Source organism: Vombatus ursinus, unplaced genomic scaffold (genome assembly GCF_900497805.2).
Source record: "Vombatus ursinus unplaced genomic scaffold, bare-nosed wombat genome assembly UNPS02014774.1, whole genome shotgun sequence".
Lineage (NCBI taxonomy): Eukaryota > Metazoa > Chordata > Mammalia > Diprotodontia > Vombatidae > Vombatus > Vombatus ursinus.
The window spans coordinates 8,921,859-8,941,583 of record NW_020954552.1 but is presented as its reverse complement, the minus strand read 5'-3'; the positions used below and the strand labels follow the sequence as shown (position 1 = coordinate 8,941,583).

General features: G+C 35.0%; 1 protein-coding gene across 1 annotated transcript in view; it reads left to right on the top strand.

The window, feature by feature from the left end:
* RASA1 (RAS p21 protein activator 1) overlaps nt 1–19,725 on the top strand; it is a 118,529-nt gene that overhangs the window by 32,559 nt on the left and 66,245 nt on the right. The window contains exons 2-4 of the mRNA XM_027864243.1: nt 6,596–6,748; nt 7,740–7,875; nt 16,528–16,598. Of these exons, the coding sequence (XP_027720044.1) occupies nt 6,596–6,748; nt 7,740–7,875; nt 16,528–16,598 (360 nt within the window). The remainder of the gene's footprint in view (nt 1–6,595; nt 6,749–7,739; nt 7,876–16,527; nt 16,599–19,725) is intronic.

Sequence of the window (19,725 nt, the reverse complement as noted above, 5' to 3'; positions counted from 1 at the left end):
TGTCAGTAAATATTTGATTGTTTACTATGTTTAAGGTAACAAGGATGCAAAGAAATAATTGAAATGATCCCTAGGATCCCTTCCCTCAAAAACCTTATGGTAGTTTAGTTGACAAGACAAGGCACAAGCGTAAAATGATAAAAGCAATACAAGATGGCCCATTTTAAATGCCAAATTAGTGTTTATAGATAACTGTTATTGGAATTAAAGGGAGAGAGTTTATTTTAGTCTAAAGCATAATGGTAGAGGAGGTAAGACTTGATTCAGTAGATGTTTCAGGGCCTGCTTTTTAAAAGCAGCTTCTACTTCTGGGATTACTGATGACGAAGACAGTCTCTACCTTCAAGTTGCTTAGGGATAGTTTCACATTGGACAAGTTGTACAAGGTGCACAGGGATTCAAAGAACATGAATGGCATAGCTTGAACAAAGACGCATAGGTGAGGAAGAATGGGATAAGATTTAAGGATTGACAAGTCGTCAAATTATACGTTGACTAGAGTATAAGGGAAACAATGTTAGATAAACCTGGAAAGATATCCTCTAAGATAGTTCAGATCCACTTGTTTTCTTTTCATGGAAGAGTCTTCACTTCCAAGGTAAAGGATTTTGAACTTAATTGTGGAGCATTGGATAGAGAGCCATTGAATTGTTGACTTATTGAAATAAGAAATTTTGGGGGATGGAAATACTTTGTACATCTCTTGAGACACAGATCTATGGCTTTGAGAACTGAGACTGATCTCTTAGCTCTTAGCTCTTAGTTTTTAGATAACTAATGAATAGTGATTTTAAAAAATAACTATTGAGAATCTTTGTAAAACTCCCTAAGATTGCACTCTGACATAAAGACTGTGACCTATCAACATTTTTCCTAGTGAAGTTATTTGAAATTATTGTATCATGCCGAACAACTGAAGTTTTGTTACTATTCTTTGATATCTTTGCACTTGAAATACTATTAACTAATACTATAAAGTTCTTTTAAGACAAGTTTTAAGCAGAATATGACTTAAAAAGCCACATTTACCCGCACACTAACTTCATTTATGGAATTTTCCCTTGATTTTGAGTCTCAGGTGTTAGGAAAATTGTGTGTTAGAACACACTTTTTAATAAGGATCTTTTTCTAGTTTATTTTAGACTCTTTTTTTTCCCTCCAGGCACGCATGTGCGCATGCACACACACACATCTTAACAATCTTGCTTAGTAAGCTTCAATGTTTTCATAAAGGGAAATAAAACATAGAAGTGATTAAATAATTTCTAAATGCTAAATGAGTGATTATACCACTTTTTTTCTATATAGCCTGCTAAAGTCAAAAAAGTATTGGAAATTAAATGCATTAACATTCTTTGAGGAATCTGAATCAAATTCAAATATGCACACTTAGCAGAATGAATAGTTTAGTAGCAATTTATAGTCACCTGCAATTGTTGACATGTTTTGCTTTTTATTTCTTCAGGGCTTTTGAGCTTCTGGAATGAAAGGAAACTAGTATTAGTCTGGAAATGAAGTGGTTTAGCAGTCAGATTAAAATCTCAATAGTGAATAGAACAGCTGCTTTAAAACTAAACTACTTATAAAAAATTCATGGATCTAAGCGAATTACACCTTTAAAAAAAACAAACCAGACCCTCTTATTCTTTTTTAAAAATAGTAATTGTTCAATACTTTCATGTTGCATTGGAAGTAGTGTTCTTTACTTGACTTTCATTCAACTGAATATGAAGGATTAAAACCTTCCATCTTGCTGGATTAAAAAAGAAACAAAAACACCCAAATACACACAACTTTTAAATGAGATTTTGCATGTTTTAGTTTTGTGTGATGTTTAGATTGTCAGCTCTTTGTTTTAATAAATTTTTAAGGATTACTTGTGCTGCTTTCACAACGAAATAACTTAATGAGGAATATTTTTTCATACTAATATATATCATAGAAATTTTGGAATGGTTAAAAAAAAAAAACTTCCATGTCATCGAGGGTAAATTAATTCTTCCTTTTACAGATGAAGAACTGGATTCCCAGCCTTGCCCATGATTATACAGCTGGGTTGTAGAAGGCACAAGGGAGTAGAAACCTCTAAAAAAATATTATCTGCTCCTTGGTTTAAACAATTAATATCCTAGATTTAAAACAACAGCTGTAACTATTCAGAACATAGTAAACTCCTCCTTAGTCTCCCTCCCTCCCAAAAAAATCACACACTTTTTTACAGATGAAGAAACTGAAGCTCAAAGAGTTAAGTGATTTGCCTGTGGTCACACAGCTAGTTAATATCTGGGCAGGATTTGAGTTGGGTCTTGGAGACTCCAACTATGGTGCTTTATGCACTCTGCCTTTCTAAGATTGTCTGGGCATGAAAATTATAAAAGTTCTATGAGTACACCTTATTTTGTGTGTGTGTATGTGCGAGGAGATAAGGAGATAGTGGTATATAAATGCATAAGAATTTATTTTCTCTTGAGTTATGGAATCAGTGGGATTTCATTATAGTATATTTTCAAATGGTTTCCCCTTTCAAACTTGGAGAATTTTTTACCATGATATACTGTGGTTCACAGTGCCTTGAGGCCAGGTGTTTATGGCATTCTGTTACACTTAAAATTTTTTTGTGATGAACTTGGTTTATCTGTCTTAGATCTCTCTTTAACTTATAAAAAGTTATTTTGAGGGGGAGGCAGTTGGAGTTAAGTGAATTGCTCAGGGTCATACAGCTAGTAAATATCTGAGGCCGGATTTGAACTCAGGTCCTCCTGACCCCAGGGCCAGTGGTCTATCCACTGCGCCACATAGTGCAAAAGTTACATTAAAAAAAATTTTATTTGATGAACTGAATGTCCTGTAAATATCTTAACATGTCGAAAAATTGAATTTATCGTTCCTCCCAAACCTCCTCTTCCTAATTTCCTTAATCCTGTTGAAGGTGCCACCATCCTTCTAGTTACCCAGACTTTTAGTCTAGATGTAATCCTCAGATTTTCATCTCCTCATATATCCAATTAATTGTAAAATTTTGTCAATTCTCAGATACTGCTCTGACCACCTGCTCCCCCTCCCTCTGGTTCTTATCATCTTACTCCAACACCTGCAATAGCCTGCTAGTTGGTCTCCCCTGCCTTAAGTCTCACCCTGCTCCAGTCCGTCCTCCACTCAGCTGTCAAATGATCTTTGTAAAACATAAGATCTGACCACATCATCCTATTCACTGTTGCTTCCAGGATCAAATATAAATTCCTCTGGTTGGTTTTCAAAAGTTTTTTTTAATCCTCGCTCCTTCCTGCCTTTCAAGACTGATTATACTTTTAGGCAGCGTTTGCATCATCTTTTCTTCCTTTCAGTTGACACTCCATTTCCTGACTGAGAATTTTCACTGGCTGAACTCCATCCTTAGAACTCTCATTTCACCTCCTGGCTTCCTCTACAAGAACCCTTTTCCAGTCCTCTTTAATATTAGTGCCTTCCCTCTGAAACTACTCCTGATTTATCCTTCATGTATCTTACTTGGACATAGTTATTTTCAAGTTGTTAGTAGGGTGCTTCTTCATACTCATTCCTAGCTCTTATCAAAGTTCCTGACACTTAGGTATTTAATAAATGCCAATTTGACCGATCAGCTCAAGGTAAAATACCTAGTAACTTTTGGTAATATTTGTATTTCACTTAAGTGCTAAAGATGAAGAAACAGTTGTACAACCATCGTGTTGTATATTTACTTCTCTACATCTGTCATTCCTGATATGTTTTTCTTTATGCCTTTTGTTTTTACATTCTGTTCATTTCCCTATTACATCCTTTCCTTCCTATTTTCCTCTTCCCTTAGCAAACCAACCCTTACAACAAAGAAAAAGGGGAATGTTTTCTCACTTTTCCTAAGCTTAGCATATACTTTCATTTTATGGTTTCTTTTATTTACGTTGTTGTAATTGTTGTGTATATTTTTCCTAGTTCTGTGTCTTTCATGTTGTGTCAGTTCTTATGTCCCTAAACTTCTTCGAACTCTTCATTTTTATATCCTTTCTTATAGCACAGTAATATTCCATTATGTCCTTATTCTCCACTTTGTCTAGCCATCTTTGTTTTCAGTTCTTTACTACCACAAAAGAAGTGTTATCTTTGACTCTCTTGAATTATATTCTTGGCAGAGGGATTTCTGAATCAAAGGGTATGGATATTTTGTTAACTTTTTTTAAATGTAATTCCAAATTGCTTTCAAGAATAGTCGAATTAATTCACAGCTCCACCAAACATGTACTAGTGTTATGTTGTTGTTCAGTCATTCAGTTGTGTCTGACTCTTCATGATCCTGTATGAAGTTTTTATGGAAAAAATATTGGAGTGATTTGCTATTTCCTTCTCCAGTGAATTAAGGCAAACAGATGTTTAAGTGATTTGTCCGGGGTCACACAGCTAATGAGTGTCTGAGGCCGCATTTGACTCAGGTCTTCCTGACTCTAGGCCTAGAGTTCTATCCACTGAGCCACCTACCTGCTTCAGTGTTCTTACAGTTCTTTTATTATTGACTCTTTCCATCTTTTGTCAACTTTGTCAATTTACTGGTTATGATATGAAACCTCAGAGTTTTAGTTTGTATTTCTTCCTATCGTTGAATTCAAACAGTTGCTCATATAGTTAATAGTATGCAATTTGGTTGAAAACTTATCATATCCTTTTGCTACTTACAATTACGGAATGGCTCTTAGTTATATTTTTGTTAATTTCTCATGGCTTATTGGACCTACATCAGATATTTGACACAAAGATTTTTTCCCCCAAATGCCAGTGTCCTTTCTTAGCTATGTTGATTGTGTTCATTTACCCACTTTTCAATTTCATATAATCCTGATATATTTTTCAATGCTAGAATATATTTCTTGATTCTTAATAGCTTAGCTTAGAAGGCTGTGTTGAAATGGAAACTAATTTAGAATAGTAGGAGAAGTCTTATAGACTGAGAGTCAGACCTTAGGTTTTAATTTATGTTTGGTCTCTAACTAGCTATGTGACCTTGATCGAGTTATTTAACTTCTTTGGATCTACTTCCTTGTCTATAAAATGAAGAAGTTAAACCGTATGATCTTTTGAGGTTTTCCCCCCAGAGTTTTTCCTAGTTTCTTTAATGAAAGCATAATTTTAGCTGAAGATTGAAAGTATAATTTAAACAAGTTGTCTGATAATGTATCACACAAGACAAAAGTAGTTGCTGTTTAATCTCGCCAAAGGTACAGTCTTTTTTGCCAATCATTGTGTTTTTGGGGATGGACCATTTCTTCCACACCAGTATATCCCTACTATACCATGTCTCTTATCTTTCTCTCTCTAGGAAGGAACTAGGTTTTCATCAAGGACTACCAACAAAGAGACTTTACCAATTTTGTTGTGGATGGTGAAATGAGAACAATGGCTCACAGCATTAAAGAGCAGTATAAGTCTAGGGTAGCTTAAAGATGCAGTGATAAATACTTATACATTGTTTTTCTTAATCTGTTATCTTTGGATGACAAGGGTTCTTAACCTTTTTTGTGATGAACCCCAGCAGTCTGGTGAAGCCTATGGTCCCTTCTTAGAATATAATTTTTAAATTCATAAGATAAAATACATATTATTACAAAGAAAACCAATTATATTGAAGTACAGTTATTAAAATGTTAAAATCACGAACCTCAGGTTAAGAACACCTATAAATTAGCACAAACATAGTGAAAAGAAAGACCATTCCCTCCCTTTGTAGCTCTTATCAATTTTCCTTAATCCTAGTGTGTCAGGGTCTTGACCTCTGATAATAGTATAAATTTGGGATTCTGTTTCTGTCATTAGAATTGTGAGGGTTTTTTTTTAATCTGTGTTTGTAAATCTCACAGCAATTTACAAAGGTAATTGAAGTTTTTAAATTTTTCATAGCCAATACTTTGCATGATAATTAGAGGTTGTTTGATAGGTATTCTTTCTCATTTTCCTATTCAACATAGACTCTCATTTTGGTAAATGTTTGCCACATTTTGAAGTATGTTATTCAAGAGTTGGGGTGATTGGAAAGGTTGGTAATAGTTTAGGTATGATGTGATCAGAATCTGAATTATAAATTTAACTAGATAACACGTATTGGCCATGGATTATGTACTGATTTTGAGACAATCCCTTGAGATGCTGGGTGTGGTGGTAGAGGGCCTGAGAGGCTAAGGCCGAGGAATCTCTTGAGTTTGGGAGTTACGGGACTACAGGGCTATGTCAAGTTAAGGGCTGTGTTAGCCCAATGTCTGCAGTAAGTCACTAGTTGCTTAAGGAGAGATGAACATGCCCATGTCAGAAATAGCAGATCAAAGTTCCTGTGCTAGTCATTAGTGGTATCAGCCTGTGAGTAGCCCCTGAAGACCTATCTTGGGTCAGATGAGGAAGTTTTAAAAAGACAGAACAAAACAGTTTAGAAAGACTTGTATATAATTTGTTTAAGGTCAAAATTGGTTACTGGAAAAGTTGGAAATAAAATGTGGATATTTAAAGCATTTTGTGCCCTCCCCCCAAACTAGCAATATTATCTTCACATTTGCTTTTTTCATAATGGCAATTTCTTGAATTCTTTTATTTTTCCTAGATGGTATCATGGAAAACTTGATCGAACTATAGCAGAAGAACGCCTCCGGCAAGCAGGGAAACCTGGCAGTTATCTAATACGGGAGAGTGATCGGAGGCCAGGATCCTTTGTACTTTCGTTCCTTAGCAAAACAAATGTTGTCAATCATTTTAGGTAAGTTTTTGCTGCTGTATAAAAACATCATGGAGTTACTATTTCTGTTTAGTATGTAGAAATATTCTCATCTCACTTTTTATGGGTATATAAGCTGGATGTTATTTAAATTGTAAATTGTTTTCAGTTCAAGTGATTTAGTCAACAATACATAGTAAAGAGTAGTATTGAATATTCAGTTTATTTCTTCTGATGTAAAACAATGTTAACTTACTAAGAATTTATTGAGATTATTTGAAATACATTTGCTATCACTAACAAAATAAATGCAAAGAACCCTTGAGTGTTAAAGCTTGAGTTAGAGAAAGTTAGTTCATAAAGTTATAGGTTAAAAAAAAAGAGGGAAAAAAGCAAAACAAACTAAGGAAAGCAATTTTTTCAATTATCAGATCCAAATATTCTATTTTGTGCTGTTGTATAGGTGATTTAGCTATTAAGACAAAATTTGAGGGAAGAATAGCTATACCTGAGGTACAGAACTTCCAATATTAGATAAGCATTGTTAAAATTTTAAATCTTAAAGTTCAAGAATATGAATTGTTCCACATTTAATATATTTTAAATTTATTATTGTCTTTTACATTTGCAAAAGTTTGTGTAAATGTTTCCAGGACCCATCTGTTAGCAAAAAAAAAAGAAAGTATGGCTTATATTGTAAATCTAGATGAGAAACAGGGTTGGGGAAAGGAGTGGGAACTTGCATTATTAAAGATTGTCAAATATTTTAGTTAATTGTTTAAAATTCTTAGGGCTTTGACATTCAACATATGTCATGTCATTTATTTAACAAAAGTTAATGCTTCCAGAACTTAGTATGCAATGAAAAGAGTGACAATTTTAATAATGAATTTAATAAATTTTTGAGAACCACTTAAAATGGATTATTAAAAATTTATTTTTGCCATTGCTTTCAAAATTGTATTAAATAAATTTATATATTAATTTATCAATATTGTGTACTATATTAGATTCTTTTTGGCATCACAAACAGGATTATTGCTATGTGTGGAGATTATTACATTGGCGGAAGGCGGTTTTCTTCATTATCAGATCTAATCGGTTATTACAGTCATGTGTCTTGTTTGCTTAAAGGAGAAAAATTACTTTATCCAGTAGCACCTCCCGAGGTAAGTAAAACTTTAGGATACACATTTTCAAAACTTGACTAATTGACACAAACATAAGCGACTGTGGATTTCAGCTTCTGTTCATATTTTTATTTTTTAAAAAATGAAGTGTATTGTAAAGTCTTTTTCTTGCTGGTAACATTAGAGCAACAGGATTAAATATGGATTTTTGCTTATGATCATTATTTTTCTCATTTATTTAGTATTTTATTTTTCCCCAGTTACAAAATAAAACTTTGAGTTCCAAATTCTCTCCCTCCCTCCCCACACCCCCACCGCCCCACTGAGAAAGCAAGCAATTCAATATAGGTTATACATGTGTAGTCATGAAAACATATCCGTAATAGTCATGTTGTAGAAGAAAACAAATGAAAAAATACTCAAGAAAAATAAAGTTAAAAAAAAAGTATGCTTCAGTCTGTATTCAGGCAACATCAGTTCTTTCTCTGGGGATGGATAGCATTTTTCATCATAACTCCTTCAGAGTTGTCTTGGATCATTGTTTTGAGGGAGTGGCTAAGTCATTCATAGCTGATCATCATATGATATTGCTGTTACGTTTACACAGTACGTTTCATTTTGCATCAGCCCATGCAAGTCTTTGCAAGTTTTTCTGAGAGCATCCTGCTCGTCATTTCCTATAGCACAATAGCATTCCTTCGTAATCACATAACACAACGTGTTACCAGCCATTCCACAATTGATGGGCATCCTTTAAATTCTAATTCTTTGCCCCCAGAAAAGAGGTCCTATAGATATTTTTGTGCTTATAGGTCTTTTTCCTTTTTGTTTTTTTTGTTTGTTTGTTTCTTTTGGGGTATAGACCTGGCAGTGCTATTGCTAGGTCAAAGGGTATGCATGGTTTTATAGCCCTTCAGGCATAGTTCCAAATTGCTCTCCAGAATGGTTGAATCCTTTCACAACTCCACCAGGAGTGCATTACGTAAAGTCTTATTTTTCCCACATCCCCTCCAACATTTGTCATTTACCTTTTCTATTCTATTAGCCAATCTATTAGGTATGAGGTAGTACCTCAGAATTGTTTTAATTTGCATTTCTCCAATTAGTAGTGAGTTAGAGTATTTTTCATATAGCTTAGAGATCACTTCACCTGAAAACCAATCATATCTTTTGATCATTTGTCAATTGGGGAATGGCTCTTATTTTTGTGAATTTGACTCATTTCTCTATATATTTAAGAAATGAGGCCTTTATCAGAGGAACTTGCTTCAAAATTTTTTTCACAGTTACTATTGCTAACTGTATTTCCCTCCATCTTATTCCATCCTCCCTCTTTATTTTATTCTCTCTCTCCTTTAACTCTGTCCCTCCTCAAAAATGTTTTACTTCTGATAACCCCCTCCCGCAATCTGCCCTCCTTTCTGTCACTCCTCCCCCCCTTCTCTTATCACCTTCCCCTTTTACTTTCCTGTAGGGTAAGATAGATTTCTATACCCAATTGAGTGTGTATGTTATTCCTTTTTGGAGCTAATTTTGATGAGAGTAAGGTTCACACATTCTTACTTACCTCCCCTCCCCCCTCTTCCTCTCCACTGTAAAAGCTTTTTCTTGCTTCTTTTATGTGAGATATTTACCCCTTTCTGCCTCTCCCTTTCTCTTCTCCCAGTACATTCCTCTCTCACCCCTTAATTTTATTATTTAGATATCATCTCTTCATATTCAACTCACACCTGTGCCCTCTGTCTATATATACTCCTTTTAACTATCCAAATAATGAGAAAGGTCTTAGGAGTTACAAATATCATCTTCCCATGTAGGAATGTAAACAATTTAACCATAATAAGTCCCTTATGATTTCCCTTTCCCATTTACCTTTTTATGCTTCTCTTCAGTCTTGTATTTGAAAGTCAGATTTTCTATTCTGCTCTGGTCTTTTCATAAAAAATGTATGAAAGTACCTTATTTCATTGAATGTCCATATTTTCCCCTGAAGGATTATACTCAGTTTTTCTGGATATGTTATTCTTGCTTTTGATCCTAGCTCGTTTGCACTCCAGAATATCATATTCCAAGCCCTCCAATCCTTTAATGTGGAAGCTGCTAGATCTTGTGTTATCCTGGCTCCAGGATACTGGAATTGTTTTTTTCTGGCTGCTTGTAATATTTTCTCCTTGACCTGAGAACTCTGGAATTTGGCTATATTATTCTTGGGAGTTGTCATTTTGGGTTCTCTTTCAGGAGGTGATTGGTGGATTCTTTCAATTTCTATTTTACCCTCTGGTTCTAGAATATTAGGGCAGCTTTCTTTGATAATTTCTTGAAAGATGGTGTCAAGGCTTTTTCCTTCAGATGGTCTAGTAATTTTCAAATTATTTCTCCTGGATCTATTTTCCAGGTCAGTTTTTCCAATGAGATATTTCACATTGTCTTCTATTTTTTCAGTCTTTTGGTTTTATTTTATTGTTTCCTGATTTCTCATAAAGTCATTAGATTCCATTTGCTCCCTTCTGATTTTAAAGGAATTCTTTCTTCAGTGAACTTTTGGACCTCGTTTTCCATTTGGCCAGTTCTGCTTTTTAAGGCATTCTTCTCCTCATTGGTTTTTTGGACCTCTTTCACCATTTAGCCTAATCTGTTTTTTAAGGTGTTACTTTCTAAAGTATTTTTTTTTGCTTCCTTTACCAAACTGTTGACTTGTTTTTCATGATTTTCTTGCATGCCTCTCATTTCTCTTCCCAGTTTTTCCTCTACCTCTCTTACTTGATTTTCAAAATCGTTTTTGAGCTTTTCAATTCATATTTTTCTTGGAGGCTTTGGATGTAGGAGCTTTGACTTTGTTGTTTTCTGAGTGTGTGTTTTGATCTTCCTTGTCACCATAACTTTCTATAGTCAGAGTTTTTCCTTCCTTGTTTTCTCATTTTCCCAGCCTATTTCTTGACTTTTAAGTCTTTGTAAAAGTAGGGCCCTGCTTCCAGGGTGGAGGGCGCACTTTCCCAAGCTTCAGGGATTTTGTCTAGCTGTTTTCAGAGATACTTCTAGGGACCGGTAAGTTTTCAGTTCTTCCAAGGAGGTACGATCTAAGGAGAGGTGTTTACTACTCTCCTGACCTGTGCTCTGGTCTGTAAGTAACCACAAGCACTCTTTTCTGCCCTGGAACTGTGAGGAGAGTCGCCTCTCCACTGTGACTGCAAGCTCTGCTATGCTAGTCTTCCTCCTCACCCTGGGACTGCCACCCAGGACTGTGACCTTAATTCAAGTTTGTGCAAAGCAGCAGAGTTCTGCCTCAGTGCCAGCAAAGAGACCCCTGTAATCTCCTTTTGACCAGTTGTTTAACTCTCTTACTGTCTGTGGGCTGAGAGCTCAGAAGCAGCTGCTACTGATTCAGTCATTCCCAAAGCTTACTCCTAGTTTCCTGGGACTGTTGCCTGCAGTGAACTGCTCCACTCTCACCCAGGCGCACAGACATTTCCTGCTGACCTTCTAAGTTGTCTTTGGTGTCTGTGGGCTGAGAGGTCTGGAAACTGCCACTGCTGCCACTGATTGAGTCACTCTAGGCCTGCTCCTAGTTTGCTGGTCTGCGCTGGTGTGTCCAGCGTTGGATTGAGCTTGTTTCACTCTGTCTGTTTGTGGGTTGTGCTACTCTAGAATTTGTTTAGAATCGTATTTGGAGGGGTTTCGGGGAAAGCTCAGGCGAGTCTCTCCTTTACTTTGCCATCTTGGCTCCACCTTCATTTATGATCATTATTGTTTATAATGATAAACGTCAGGCACTTTGAGACTCTCAAGTACCTATGAATCATTAAGAAATAATTTATATTTTGCATACTTGTATAATTAAATATATTTGATTATATTTTAACAATTTGGGAATTTTTTTAACTTATTAATGTATCATCTTAACCTCAAATGTATAGTCATAGAATTTGAATTGGAAGGGATTTTTTAGTAGTCATCTATCTGGCCTTATTTTACCACTGAGGACAAACATGTAGGCTTAGGGAGGTGGAATGATTTGTCCAGAATAATATAATTAGTATATTTTGGTGTTGGAACTTGGATCATGGATGCCAGGTTTAGGACTCATTCTGTTATACCGCATTACCTGTGCCAAAAAAAGAGGAGTTTATTTGTACAGAAAAGGGTTGCAAAACCTGGTAAAATTTTGTGATAAGCTTATTAAAGAACTAAGTTGGCATTTATAAACTAAGTAAAACACTGAGTAGGTAAAAATCACTAAATAGGTAAAGTTACAGTTAGCTTTTCCATTTATCTGAGCCTTATCATCTTTAAGGAGAGGGCCAGGGGTTGTTGTATTTCTTTGATAATCTCTGGTTATTTCCAGTTCCCAAATTCTAGTTCTGTGATTTCTTGTCTTAGTTCCTCAGCTATTTCAAGAATATTTACCTATTTTATTGTGTTCCTTCTTTAGCCCCCTGCCTTCTCCCCACTCTCGCCCCTCTTGAGGGAGGATTTTTAAAAAACATAATTTTTGAAATACTTTTAACATATTTTGAAGGATCTATGATACTTTCAGTGTGAGTACTTCCTCTGTTCTTTATTCATTTGCTAAGTGAAGATTTGCAGAGGTCTTCCTCTTTGTTTTACTAGTATCTTGAAGGTACCAACTCTTCATCTGTTGGTTTTTATTCTTGGTGCATAAGTGTTCCACTTACTTTTCTGATGTTTTTATATATGTTAAGTAAGGTCTTGTAAGACACTTCTTTCTTATAAGCCATTGTGGGCATTGTACATGATGCAGCCTGCCACTACTAGCTGTGCATCTTTGCCTTTGAGTAATCTGCCATTTTAATTATTCTATTACTATGGTTAACAGTCATGCCACCTTACCAGAAATCGTGGGAGTTAAAAACCGACTTTTGCATAAGTGAGCAATTTGGAAGTATGGTATATAACTTTTTCTTTTCTTCCTATTCAGTCCTACACTCATTTTATTGTCTGTCTGGAATTTTTGCACATGATGTATGTATTAGTGGACTGATTTGAGAGCTGCCTGCCCAAATGCATTTCATAATTTGACTAATATTTTTCTGTTTTTTTTTTTTACTATGCATGATTAGATCTCTTTCATAAAACTGGATTTATTTCACTGAGAGTGCGTTGTGGGGCTTTATACAGTTAGTATAATGTCACTTAAAAGCTTTTGAAGAAACTGTATTGCCTAGATTTGTATTGCTTGTGACACTGGTGAATACCTTTGGGAATCATCATTCCTGTCAGTATTCAATAGATTCCTGAGTAGTAGTAGATTGTTATAATTATAGTATCATAAATTTAGGAGTTGGAAGAGATCTTAGAGGTAATCTAGTTGAAACCTCTCATTTTACAAATGAGAAACCTGGTCATCAAGAAAGTTAAGTGGATTACCCAAAGTAACAAAGGTAATATTGTAGCAGTTGTTAAGTCATTTTTCAATTGTATCTGACTCCTTGTGACCCCATTTGAGATTTTCTTGGCAAAGATACTGGAGTGGTTCGCCATTTCCTTCTCCAGCTCATTTTACAGATGAAGAAACTGAGGCAAATCTGGTTAAGTGATTTAGCCAGGGTCTGAGGTTGGATTTGAACTCAGGAAGAAGACTGGTCCTGATTTCAGGCCCGGTGCTTTATGCATTGTGTCACCTAGCTGTGCATTATGTAGCAGTATCAGCATTTAAACCCATGTTCCTCACTTCAAAGCCAGCATTTGTCACTGTACCACGCTGTATCCCAGTGTCTTCTGATTTTGATGCACATGGGAGAGATTGTGTCTGAGGAAAGCTTTCTGGGTATAATTTTTTCAAATACTTTCTTAACAGCCATGTTATTGACTAAGAAGTATATTTTTCTATAGCCTATTTGCTCCCTTATGTTTTCCAAGGAAGCTCTTGATTTTCACAAATATTTTTTAGAGATGAAGAGAGCATATATATATATAGGTTGGTAGTTGATGATGTCTACCTTTTTTGGGGTGGGGGAAGAGGATAAAAGAACTATTCTTGTTCTTTTTTGTTAAGTTATAGGTTCCTTGAGAATGCGAATTAATTTCAATGTGTGTTTATATCCTTATCTCCTAGTGATGCATTTGGTATATAAGCTTGTTGATTGATTAGGGAATCTTCCTTTCTTTGAGCTTTCTTGAAAATTCATCCCTGAATGTCTTTAAAATTGTGTATCTGTAGCATTAATTTCTTCTTTATGTGCTTGATCAGGTTCAGATGTTCTTTCCAATTCCAGCTTTTAAAGTTCTGTGTCCACTTTTAGTGGCCTGGTGATGGTTTGTATGTTATGTTTCTGAGGACCAGGACCACATTCAGAAAGGCTTGTCACTAGATTAGCTGCAGGGTGATGAATTTTTCGGGCAGAGTAGCTTTAGATGTACCACATATGTAATGAGGAATCACAATTTACATCAGTGGAAGAAAAAAACCACTGTGATAACTGTACAAATCATTGAAGAATGAAGTATGAATCATTCTACTTTTTGATGAAGTATCAGGTCCAGGTTTGGTAGAATCCAAATATGGTGGTTGTTGATAATATCACTATAAAAATATTGGCAGATATGTTTGCATCATCTTCTCTTTGTTGACCTCTTGTCAAGTTCATTTATATATTCATTCATTTTTTTACTTTATCTGATTTAGTTGGATTTCTTGTCAAGCTCTCTCTACATCATTTCCAACTTTGAAGAAAGTATTTGTGATTTATAGGTGTTAAACGTCTAATAACTAGCCTTTGTCTTTTATCATTCTTTGATCCTAGAATATGTTTTCCAACACAGATCTTTTTTGTAATGGATTCATAGATTCATAGGTTCATAGATAGTTTCATAGGTAAAAAGCTAGAAGGGAATCTAAGAGATCATCTGGTTCAACCTCCTCATTTTAGAGGTTAGGTCCAGAGAAATTGTAACTTAGGGCACACAGGTTGTAAAGCAGAGTTAGGTTTTGAACTCAGGTCCTTAGACTCCAAATCTGGTAGACTTTTCATTGTAAAATACAGATTGCAGTTATTTTCATAGTTTTGTTTTTTGTTTTTTGTTTTTTCTTAAACATTAATTACCACAAGGCAGGATAACCAAATGCTCCATGAAATAATGTTATCTTATTACCTTTAGATGTACTTTGAAAAAACAAAAAACCCTAACTATGCCAACTCCTTTTATTTGTTTAAGAGAACTTGTGTGCCAGTTTTTCTTTTAGTTGCTACTTTGTTTTCTGATTTTATTTATGATGAAAACATTATCAAGTCAGTTCTTCCTATAATGTGTCAACTTGCTGATGGTTGAACAGAGTTCAGATAATGAGAGTGCCAGCAGTTAAATTTAATGTTTTTAGACTATCTAAAAAAAAAAGTGTGAGATTTACTAAAGAAATTTGACTCATTTATGTCAATTGTCAGGACATACAGGTCTAGAAACCACTTTATCCAGTACATACAATAGCTGGCACATAGTAGGCACTTAGTAAATATTTGTTAACTGACTAAACATCTAATCCCTTTGTCAGTCAGAAAGAGTGTAGCCAAGGGCAATACTTGTTTAAAATATAGATTTAAAATATAAATCCTAAGGTGAAGGATGGTGGAAGGGTATAAGCAGTATCTTCTTGTAAAATAACTGGAAATAGTGGAGGGAAAAGTGAGTTTGGTGAAATATCTGACTAAGCAAAATAATTCTCAAGGTGATTAAGGGAGAAACTGGGAGGACAGCAAACAGAAGAAAAATGAAGAAAACCTGTAAAATTTTTTATAATAAAATCTTTTTACTATGAGTGATTATGGGTCCCCAACATCTAGACTTGAACATTAGACTCCTAGTTGTGTATTTTTTGTTTGTTTAAAAAAAAAGTCACAGAAAAAAAAGATAAAAGCAACTCGACTAGAGCAAGTATACACAGGAGTTTTGTACTGGAGTTGACACTGTTTGGAGCATTAAGGAACTGATTTCAACATGAAAATATCAGTAACTACCAGTCCGTGTACTTACTTTTTCATCTCTACAAAATTTTTATAAGAGTAATCTACATGTACATCGGGGCATTCTTCCTGAAGCAATGAGAAAGGAACAGGAAGATTTTTGAAAGAAATATTTAATAACATACCACATCTTTTTAGCCACAAATTGACAAAAAACTATAGAGAAGACAAGATCTTAGTGCTTGTGTATAAAATAATTGGTTCAGTAGAACGAAATAGCACTATGAAGGTTCTCCTGCAAGGTGTCTCCTATGCATTTGTCAAAAACAAGGCATCCTTGTAAGAGGTAATATCAAATGTAATAAAATACTGTTAAACCATTTTAAGGAAGGCATAAAACAAGGCAGCTCATTCTTGTCAAAGACATTTATCCCTTGGTCATCCTTTAGTCTTGCTATGTGGCAGGCCATTTTTTTTCCTCCAGGTTATAACATTTTTCTTATGGCATCTTCTTCATCTCCTGCATAATTCCTCATTTGTAATGTGTTTCAGCCTGGTCATGTCCACCATGAACAGCCTTTACATTGCCCTTTTGTTGATCCCTGACTGATTTCTTTGAAGATACAAAATTAAAATACTCAATAATTTGTGCAATTCTGCAGAGATATTTGTAATGGGATTCGATTATTTATTTATTTATTTTTTGGTGGATGTGACACTTTAGTTTGAGAAAACAGTTATCCATTTAAAAAAATTACTTGTTTTACCATTTCAGCCAGTGGAAGACCGACGGCGTGTACGAGCAATCCTCCCTTATACAAAAGTACCAGACACAGATGAAATCAGGTATCTTTTTCATGTATGATTTCGTGACTAGACTTAGTGTAGTGTACATTGTTTTGAAATCTGAAGGATGTTGGGCTTTGAGGTTTGGGTTAGGAAGACTCGAAGACTCTGGTGGTAGATCTGGAATAGAAACCAGCGCAGACTATCTCAACATGAGCCCATGCTCCTTAATCCCTGTTTTGGCTGACCTCTATGCGTTGTGAGAGCTGAAATAGTAACAGGAAAGATAGTCTGGCTTTAGTTTTATTATGTTCTATCACAGACAGAGGGCAGAAGTTCTTGTTATTCACCTTACTTCATGTTGATCCATGTATCCAGATGGTTAGTCCCATCCTTGCATCCAAATGTTTATTTCCTTCAGATTGTTCAGTTAATTTAAGGTACTGTATTAGTTATTTTAAACATACTTAATGAGAGGCAGTGTGGCATAATGAATAGAAAGCCATTCTCTCATCCAATAAAACTCTGGGCAGCTTATTTTAAGACTTAGCAGTTGTAGCAAATGTGCTGATCTGCATTGGTGGGGGGAGTTTCCTCACCTAGGAGTTCATGTGCCAGTGATATCACAGGTCTAATCTCTGTCCTTGGGAATAGTCCCCTGCATTTGAAGAAATCCAGAACAGAACATGTATTAAAACAAAGAAGACTGCTTTTTGATCAAGGCCTTCTCTACCACCAGATTGTGTTGGCCCTTAGTTAGTCTTGACATTTTAATTTCTTTCAATCTATCAGTATTTTGTTTCCTTTGTTGATAAAATGATAATAATTATGCAGGCGACTCTTAAGATCATAGAACTATCACTGGAAGGGACCTCAAGTTTTAATCTCATTTTATAGATAAGTAAACTAAGACTGAGAAAGGCTAAGTCCTTTACCCAAGGTCATACAAATGCAGGATTTAGAGGGTGGACTTGAACCAGTTCCTCTGAGTCTGGGACCATTCATCTTTCCTGGTTATTACATTATGAAGGTGCCTTAGAACAGGCTTTGAGATGGATTAGAATGATTTGTTACAAGAAGTTCTGAAATGTAAAAATGTCCCTTATAAATAGTTGGAAACTTGCAGCAGCAATTTTGTTTTCTTAACAAGAAATGGAAAAAGTTGACTTTTCACGGATGGTACTTACAGACACCATTACTGGTGACCTAAAGAGTAGAAAACGGGAAAATTTTGGTTACAAAAAGCATAAAGATAACATTGTAGAAGAAAATTTGGTTATATATTCTAAAAAATTTGAATTGTTTCTATGGCATATCTGGGAGATTGAGAGCTAAGAAAAGATACATAGGTAGTTTGAGCTTTATCATTAATGAGCATGATGTCCCTATGAAGCTCTTGATTAAGTAAAAGAAAATCTGAAGATTAATGAGATTTCATGAAGCTCCTTTGCGGGGAAAATACAGATAAAAAGTGGGGATGATATTAATGTTCTTTCCATTAGTCTTGTGGCCATCTGAATTAAACAGTTTGGCATATGCTTAAGTGCAGAACCATGTGCTCTAAAGGCTTTGTGATATAGTAGAAAGAATTTTAGATTTAGAGTTGGCAGACTTGGTTCTGAATCTCTGCTTTTCCACTTAACAACCTTATGACAAGTCACTTAATCTCTCTGATCCCAAGTCTTCTTATTTTTAAAATGGAAATATTAATATTCTGCATAGTTCATAGGGTTGTCCTGAAGGTCGAGTGAGATACTGCATATAAAGCAAATGTGAATTTAGAAGCTATATAAAGGTTCACTATTAACTATTAAAGGAGACAACAAATTTAAAGTGCTTTGTAAACAATGGGACAGTAGAAGGAGAACTGACCTGTAGAGTTAGAGGACCTGGATTCATATTCCACCTCAGAAACTTCTGTGACTTTTCCTTGTCTGCAAATGAGAGGTTTGGGCAGGATGGTATCTGTGGTTCTTTTTAGCTCTTGATCTATAATGCTTAAAGTGTTATGTAAATATCAACTATTAATTTTGCCAGGTTGACACAAAGCCTAAGTCACAGTCTCATATCTTAGGTCGTGGAGCTTGGTGCCTTGTAGAATGAATTTGATAACAAACTAAGTACTTAAGTAATAAACAGTGATTTCTGGACAGCTTAGATTATTTTAAAAATGAAATGATTCAGTTGTTATTGAGTTCCAGTACTCAAATCTTACAGTAGGTATTTCTGTAGACTAACAGAATTAGTTAATCTTATCTTTCATATTACGGTTAGTTAAGAGAATTCTGTCTTTCTTATTTTAGTTCTTTGATGTTTATATTCATACTTACAGGAATTCTCAACTGCTTATATTGAATTTACTTTTACAGTCTGTTCTTTATAAAGCCAGTTTAAGGCATCATCAAGGGTATTGAAAATATTCTGCATTTATAGAATTCTGAAGTTAGAGAATTTGAGAGTTGGAAGGGAGCTCAGTGCCCACCCAGTCCAACCTATAAACGAAAGGTTTCCCCACTATATGACCTGCTGAACAAGCTGTCATTTAGCCCAGAGGTGTCAAAATACATGGCCCACAACACTTGTGTAGTAGAAACCAAATTAAAATGTAATTGGGAAATTTTTACCAAACAAAAATATAACAAAACACAGATAATTTTTAAAACTAAATCAACATGTGACCCACAGGGATCCTTACGTATGGATTAGTGGCTCTTGTTTCTATTTGAGTTTGGCACCACTGATCCAACCTCTGTTTCAAGACCTCCAAGGAGGTACTTCTCAAAAACAAAACAAACAAAACTATGGTTAACCTGTGCTTACAAAATCATATTTAGTTCAGGAAGACACTATGAGTCAGGAGAGCAGGTTGTTCTAGAGTTTGAGGACAGACATATTAGGACATTTTAATTTGGAATGATTGAGGCTAAAAGAGAATCTTATTGAAATCTATAAAACCATGAAGGGTTATGAAAAGTTAAAAACTAACTCGTGGCGTAACTCCTAAATCCTGGCGCAGTAGAACTAGTTGGCATTCTTTGAAGTGCAGGTAGATGAGGAGAAATTAAAGGAATTTATTGGTTTATACATAACTAATAAAAAATTAATTCTCTCTAAGAGATTATTTGGTTTTAGGTTTTAGAAATGGTAAGGATTTAGAGATCATTTGGCCCAACCTACTCCTTCATTT